General features: G+C 46.8%; 1 protein-coding gene and 1 long non-coding RNA gene across 2 annotated transcripts; both read right to left on the bottom strand.

Annotated features, from left to right (window-relative positions):
• Positions 1 to 1,196: 1,196 nt before the first annotated feature.
• On the bottom strand, positions 1,197 to 2,024 carry LOC135390439 (uncharacterized). Its single transcript, XM_064620177.1, has one exon. The coding sequence runs from the start codon at positions 2,022 to 2,024 to the stop codon at positions 1,197 to 1,199; it is 828 nt and encodes a 275-aa protein (XP_064476247.1).
• A 4,996-nt stretch (positions 2,025 to 7,020) lies between these two features.
• On the bottom strand, positions 7,021 to 8,232 carry LOC135373144 (uncharacterized). The gene is made up of 3 exons (XR_010416301.1): positions 8,039 to 8,232; positions 7,553 to 7,824; positions 7,021 to 7,108 (listed from the first exon to the last, which is right to left on the bottom strand). It is a non-coding gene; the product is annotated as an uncharacterized LOC135373144 (long non-coding RNA).

Raw genomic sequence — 8,232 nt, 5'->3', positions numbered from 1 at the left:
GGCGGGGAACTTCTGGATGGCTTCCACTTTGCACTGGAGAGGGGTGATACCGTGCCTGTCGACGTGGTGGCCGAGAAAGTCGAGTTGTGAGACTGCAAATTCACTCTTGGCCATGTTAATGACAACGCCATGAGCATCGAGTCGTTCGCAGAGCAACCGGAGGTGCTGTTCATGCTCTGCTTCGGATGTGCTTGCGATGAGAATGTCGTCCAAATATGCGAAGCAGAAATCCAGGCCGCGAAGTACTTGGTCGACAAAACGCTGAAATGATTGGGCGGCGTTGCGGAGTCCGAATGGCATGCGAACGAACTCAAATAGCCCAAATGGGGTGATGATCGCCGTTTTTGGGATGACTTCGGGAGCTACAGGGATTTGATGATACGCGCGCAGAAGATCGATTTTTGAGAAGCAGGTTGCACCATGTAGGTTGGCTGCAAAGTCTCGGAGATTAGGCAGCGGGTAACGGTCTGGGATGGTTACTTTGTTCAGGGCTCTATAATCGCCACACGGGCGCCAATCTCCGGTCTTTTTCGGAACGAGGTGGAGTGGAGATGCCCAAGTGCTGGATGACGGTCGAATCAGTCCGCAGTCCAGCATATGTTGAAATTCCTGCCGAGCGACGCGAAGCTTCTCAGGAGCGAGGCGGCGAGCTCGAGCGTATACCGAAGGCCCTGTCGTGGCAATGTAATGCTGGACGTCGTGCTTGACTGGGCGTTCGGTGTTGGGGGACGGTGCGAGGTTTGGAAAACTTCGGACGATAGCTTCAAATCTAGATTTGGGAGCTGGGCGGACCAGTACGGGGCTTAGCATAGATGGAGAAGACGGAATGCCATACACTGTAAGGTTCGTCTGAGTGTCCAAAAGGCGGCGTCGGTTCATATCGACGAGAAGGCAAAAATGTGCCAAAAAATCGGCGTCAATGATGGGATGCTTGACCTGGGCAACGAGAAACACCCATCGAAAGTTTCGACGGAGACCAAGGTCAAGGGTACCCAAGCGCTCGCCGTATGTGGGGATGGGACAGCCGTTGGCGGCTTCGAGGGTGGATGCGATGCATCGTTTCTTGTCGCCGGGTGCAGGAGGAACGACGCTAACTTCGGCGCCGGTATCGACGAGATACTGGGCGCCTGTGAGTCGGTCCATGATGAAAAAGAGGGATGGGCGGCGACAAGGGGTGCCAACGGAGCTGGTCGCCATCAGTTGTTGGCCGGTCCGTTTCCCGCAAACGAACATGGTGGGGTGCACTTGCGAGCACGGTTGCCAAAGGTAGCGTGGTACCAGCAGAAGTTGCTGTTGGGATCGGACGGCCTTGAACGACTGCGGCGGCGGCGGAACTGCGGAGTCCAATTGCGTGTGCGTGCAGGACTTGGGCTGCGGGAGCGGTGATTTCGAAGGCTGGTTGTGACAAGATCGGTGAGCTTTTCGAGATCCGCACGCAACTTTGCCAGCTCGGACTGCTCGCTGGATATAGACGACAATGCCGGAGCTGACATGGGCAAGGACATGTTGTCCATAATTTTGTCGGCCAACTGTGCCAAGGCTTCTAGGGTAATGCCTTCAGAGCTGGTCAGTATCAATCGAACGTTGGATGGGAGTCGTTGCAAGAAAAGCTCGCGCACGATGGAAGCATCGATAGATGTCGCGCGATCGCCCAGAAGTTGTTGCATGCACCTAAGAAGCTGCGACGGTTTTCGATCGCCTAATTCTTCCGAAGTAATCAGTTGCTGGAGGCGTCGTTGTTCAGAGGCTGTTGTCCTGCGGATAAGCTCCTCTTTGAGTCTGTCGTACGGGCCTGACGTGGGAGGGGTCATAATAATGTCGCGAACTTCTGCGGCCTCATTGGGGGACAAAGCTGACACGACGTAATGGAATTTGGTGAGCTGGCTGACGATTCCACGGGTTGCAAATTGTGACTCAATGTGGGCAAACCACAGAGCAGGGTCAGCGGGCCAGTATGGGGGAAGCTTCATGGAAACTGCGCTGAGACGAGATGCAGAAGGGTCACCTGAACTGGTGTTTTCCATGACGAGGTGGTAGCGGCTGTGCGAGATGTTCGAAATCCGGGTCACCAATTGAGGGAGAAGAATGAGGCCTGGCCGACGTAGGAGGAGACGGGTTTTATTTCGGGATCAGCGCGACCGGCTCGTCTGGACTGTGCGCTCAACGGAACTGATTGCCGAGCGTGGCGCGCGGTTCCGATGTTGATGAGGCTGGCCGCGTTGCGTCGGCATCGTCGTCACGACAGATCCGTCGGAACAGGTTAAAGTATTTCCCACCCTTCGTCGCTTCGTAACGTTGTTTCGGACCGCGAGACGAGACGTCGTAATCGTTCTTTAAATGTCCGTTGTCCTCGACAACGAGTCCAGCCGCATGCGCTGTCTCTTGAGCCATGGGCGTGGAATGAAGTACGACGTCCAAAATACTCCTGTAGGCGTACAACTCGTTGGAACTGACCAGCTTGTTGTTCGCATAAACGGTGATCGTCCTAAAGGTCAAACCCTGCGCACGGGCGCACCGACGTCACTGCTCTCGGTTTATCTGTCTTTGGCTTGGCATGGACTCTTGGCTTGGCCGCTTGGCTTCTTTCGTTTCGTCCTCTGTGCATCGTACATAAGCGAACAGCTGTTATGTTGTTGATAAGCCGGAAACAAAGCATGTGAATATTTTTTTTTGCACGGCGTCGTTTGCAAAGTGCACTTCCTTGTTCTGACCTTGCCTTTTATGGGCTGGAGCGATATGATACGTGATATGCCACGGCGAAGTTGTCCAAGATGCGACGGTGCTACGCTGTTAGAACAATTCATCGGAGCATTCAAGTGTTACCTATTATAAGCTGCCAAAAGACCAAGCAGTGCGAAGCTCTTGGCTGACAGTGGTGCCTGCTAATTCCCACTGCATGGATTTCGTCCACGAATGTTATTATAGGTTAGGCGCGACTCCGGAGGCAATTTGGAATCTCGGCACGAAATCGTCTGATGAAAATCTGAGGTGCCCGACGCACAACATTTTGAACGTGCCACGGAGGATCAAGGCAAAAACGACAGCAAAAAAGGTAAGTCGAGGTTCAGATATAAAAAATAGCAAGCTTAATGAATCGATTGTGCAGCTGTCCTACTGCGCTTACTCTGATATAGCCACGATTAACAACACAATAGTATTGATAATCTAACTTCTGAATTATCACAGGTGCACGCTGAAGGTGGAAATGAAGCATGATCTGGCTTGCATCTGGTGCATGAAGAAATTGCTGACACGTTAGTTGCAGTCTACCTCCACCAACAGGTATGACAATGTGATGTTATAATTTGAGTATTCACGTATGTTCAACTTTTCATGTGTACTCGCATGCAGACATCTTGACACCACTTTTAAATCTGCCCTCAAAGTTACAACCTGTGCTTTCAGGGTGGAAAACAATGGTCGCCATTCCGATTAGCTGCTATCTCCCAGTTCAAGCACTTTTGCTGTCTGGACTACAGTCCAAGGTCACTACATTTTTAGTGGCTCCGGTGCACAAATACTGTGTGCATACTGCATACATACATACTGTTCGATAGGCAAAAATACCTGAGCAGTGCTGTGTAGTCTTTTTACCCAAAGTCCATACTCTTACTGCAAAGTCACAGTACGTAGAACAGCAATGTGCAGGTATGCTGCGACAGAGATTCACAACAGAAAGAAGACTGTTGAGAGCATCTAAATTTTAATGAGACGAGACTTTCGTGCACAAGGCTGCTCTTGTTAATGTCTAACATGAAGTTACAAAATCCCAGAATATATAAAACATGTTGTAATGTAGAGAGCGAGGGTTGGTACAGACATAAAAATAATTATACAATCATATATAATAAAATAAAAAGGGGGTACAACTCCCCCCTCAACTCAACTCGACAACTCATAACTCTACTTATTCTCTACCTTACAACATGTCATATATTCTGGAATTTTGTAACTTGATGTTACACCTCAAGAAATACAGCCTTTCTGTTGTGCACAATCATCATACAGTAAATACGACTACCCATTTCTTGTCATTAAATGCTTTTTTTCTGCACTGATGAGCATCCATAAGGACACATGCCAGAAAGGGAGTCTCTTTGGGATGACAAACCCTCATCACCTCATGAGGATACAATGGTTGACGAATGGTTCTCAAGTACATCGAAACTTCAACAAATAATTCATGGAAAAGACAGTCACTGCTAGCACAAGGAATTGAACGTGGACCGTCCCGCTACCAGTCAGAGATGTTACATTTCAGGCGCTCATTGACTTTTGGTGAATTACTTGTTGACTTTGTCCCAAGGTGGAGCTTGCCACAGCTCATTTGACTATCTGTTAATGTTGTGTCGTGTGTTGCGTTCTTCTCTTTGTGTGTTCCAGACTCAGAACGGTTAATTTGGATCAGGTCAGGTACGTTTCATTTAGACATGTCAAACATAAAGTGGTGTTTCTCAACACAACTTAGCAGTGGCCTTCATGCATTACTGCTACGGCCATTAAGCGTGAATGGAAAGCTGCACATTATGCATGATGTAAAACCCCAAGACTAGGGAACACGAAGGGACAGACACAAACACGTCCTTTTGTGTTCCCTAGACTCGGGGTTTACATATGCATCTTCACCAGCTCGCTTGTTTCCTAGCCATTTTTTCTGCACATTATGTCCACTCTACTTTTATCGTGTGCTATATAATCTTGTTCAAGTTCTGTCAAACGACGTGTAATGCTATAAAAAAATCAGTACACTGTTTATGTGGGTTGAATGGTAGCGCATCAATGCAGGAAGGGAACTGTCATGTTATGGCAAGTGATTACGTATTGTACATTTAACTACTAATTTTATTGGTTAGCTTTCGCCGGCGTATCATGTCAAGCCATGTTATATTAATTTGGTTACATTACATTACATTACATTGCATTACATTACATTACATTACATTACATTACATTACACGTCGTAGCCAGAGCAGCTGATGCACAGTGAGAACATAGCCCATGTGTGTTTGTCTTTTCCACCGCAGCCCTTGGGTTTCCTCCCTGATGGCTACACATGTCAGGGATAGGTTTCAGAACCAGTAGTTCCCGCCAAGTGTGAATTGCTTTTCAGGGGATCATCACGCTGGCAGATGAAACATATGGTTTGAATTATTTGCAGGACAGGAATTGCGTAGCTTCACACGAATACTACTACTACGACGTAAGAGTGGTTTCAAATCTAGCTTTTTTGTGTTCCTGACATCATCGCACGAGATGTAGTATCCACTATGATCATTTATATGGGGGTATGTACAGTGCAATCAACAGATGCTATTTACAAATCTGTGTTTTCTATTGTGTTGAAATGGGGTAGTTTGTACCTGAGAGCCATAGTGAAACACAGGCAGCCAAGGACAGACTTTTGATGCCCTCGAGAAACATGGCAACACATTGCAGGGACTCTGGATGCTGCCTAAATTTCCACAACACACAGCTCAAGGCAGCGGTTAAATGAGTGGTTAGAGAAATCCAAGACAGTTGTATGTGCAGTCCGCTGTTGGATTTGCTTCTGTCGGAGATACGTTATCTCAAAGGGAACGCACGGACACTCTCAGAATGATACTATAGGCCCAGTAAACCAACAATTACCTGTGGACGTCCCCAGAACGTTCAGCTCCGGACAATAGAAACGTCCTTCGGACATCCTTTATCATCCCTGGGACGTCTGTGGGACTACCTGTAAACTGCCAAAGTCACATCCCGGGATCTCCTGAAAACGTCCTTATAACGTTCCGAACTACATTTCACGGACCTGAAATGGATCTTTCTCCCATACTGTGTTTTCTTTCATGTCGTGCCCCGAATGCTGGTAAAATGACAGATACAGGCATCTGGTGGACAGACTTGCTGAAATGTTAAACAAGCCTGAGCAATGGGTAAACACTGGAGACTATACAAGACAGCTGTCCTGTGCAGTCTTCAGTGTTCACCACCTGCTCAGGCATGTTTATCATAGATTGTCCAGTAGGTTGCCTGTACGCCAGTTCATCGGTTTGTTCTACTCAACTCTGTTTGCACATCAGTGCCTACCTGCAGCACAGCCAAGCAACATAACATAACAAGACTCCAAAAGTTCTTTATTTTATGCTGCACAATACGAAAACACTTTCACTCTTTATATTGTACTTAAAAATGTTTCACTTTGACTTGACTTAGTCACACACCGTTGCCTGGTTCTCTTGATTTAATGTTGAGACACATCTTCAGCTGCCGATTGTTTTGATGCAGATTATTTGGCGTCTCTTGATACTGCACTTAAAAATGTTTCAGTCTTGGCTTGACTTAGTCGCACTGTCACACACATTTATCTGGATGATATTGGAACACATCTTCGGCACCTCTTGATATTGCACTTAAAAATGTTTATCTCTTAACTTAGTCGCACACAGTTCCCTAGTTCTCGATTTAATGGCGAGATGCATCTTCGGTTCTTGATTCCTTTGATGCAAGTTCTTTGCCGTGGCGTAGCCGCCTTGTTTGTCGCAGTGTCCACTTCAAACATAATAGTGACACAAAGTTTTCTGTTTCGCTTAATGGCATATTGGGTCAGATGCAAGATGAGACTACACATAAAGCTCGTCGCAGTCATTGCACAGCTCGTGCTCGTTGCCCGCAACGTCGCGCTCCTCAGCGCCCAGGAAACATACGCTTTTAGTATGTCACACCAACCTGCCCAAGTTTTAACCTGATTTCATACGAAACATACACACAGGCTACTTCAAAATCTTCCTCTTGTGCGACGGCCATAATCCACACAAAGGACACGTTGAGTACTGGCTACGTTTCACGGAACAGCACTGCATATGTGAGGCCGAGCCAAGGGGTTCACCATACTGAAATGCCAACAGCTATAATACCCTCGGTTAGAACTAACCAGATCCGCATGCTCACCTATCCAAGTCACAACTGACTTTACAGAACTTTGCTTTGCAACTTTGCTTACTGAAAAAACTTAAGCACTGGCAAAGTGGCGTTCATTATGACAGTCGCATAACTGGAAGGAAAGGACTCGACTTGCCATAAAATTCGGCGGTGCAGTGAGAGTGGCGCAAGTGACCTTTCTCCGCATCTGTAAAACATGGCAACTTTCAGATCATTTCTCATAACACTCCTGTGTATATGCTAGTTAATCGGGCATAAATGATGTCTGGAGTCAGTGATAGAAAAAGTGCAAGCGACTGTACTACGACACCTGTACCCGAATGTATTGTTATCACCGAAAAGAAGAAATTCACACCAGTGGCAATGCTGCTTTACGTGAAGATAATTTGGTCTTACCAACAGTCGGCAGCCCAGTTCATCTCGAAGCTGTAACACAGGACAGAAACGACGAGTGATAAGAACTTACTGCTTTTTCACTCGTCGTCCTTGTCTTGCGTTTCTGCTTTGAGATGAGCCGTCAGCACCAACTACCCACATTGTTACTTTAGTATCTGCAATCCTGTTTCGTGCAAAAAGTACAGTTTATATTTATATCAGCCTGATAGCCAGTAAGAAGTGTTGCTGCTCCTACCTCATTCTGAAGGACACCTCGTGACAGATGAGACTGGATCCATTCTTGCCTCATCCGAGGACAAAATTACATAAACGTAGTGCATATTGAAGCGATAAACTGGGAATTCAGTTTCAGTGAGAAAACCTGTAGAAAAACTTTTCGCAAAAGTACACGTAAATGTTTTCCTGCAACAATCATATGCCACATACCTCTTTTCAGTAGCTGGCCCTTGTTCTGCATGATTCGTAAGCACCTTGCAAGTCTCCTCCATTTGTATGACAAACTGCAAGCTACAAGACAATTCATAACAAAGCCAATTCAAGCACTAGCAGGCTACACAAAGTTCAGATAAATAATAGTAACCCCATGGGAGAGAAGCCTGAGCAGGAGGGCGTGGAGATTACCCAACAGGTAGCCTGCACTTACGATATTTTAGACAACAGTAATAACGTGGAGTAGAACAGAGATAAATATGTACATAAATATCGAATCACTACTACTTACCAGCGTAATTGCAGTCCTGCGCATCGCTTGTAGTTTCTTCCGACTGAGCTGGTGCAGAAGTTGTAACACAAGCAGTTGTACATAATGCAGTGCCTGACGACTGAGATTCTAAATATTCACGTTTTTGCCCGTTTTGAAGAGTTGAAAGACGAAAACTGCGAACCGACGAGCCCGACGACCAACAGCAACGACAT

Source organism: Ornithodoros turicata, chromosome 1 (genome assembly GCF_037126465.1).
Source record: "Ornithodoros turicata isolate Travis chromosome 1, ASM3712646v1, whole genome shotgun sequence".
NCBI classification, from domain to species: Eukaryota; Metazoa; Arthropoda; class Arachnida; order Ixodida; family Argasidae; genus Ornithodoros; species Ornithodoros turicata.
This window is presented reverse-complemented; position numbering and strand designations above follow the sequence as displayed.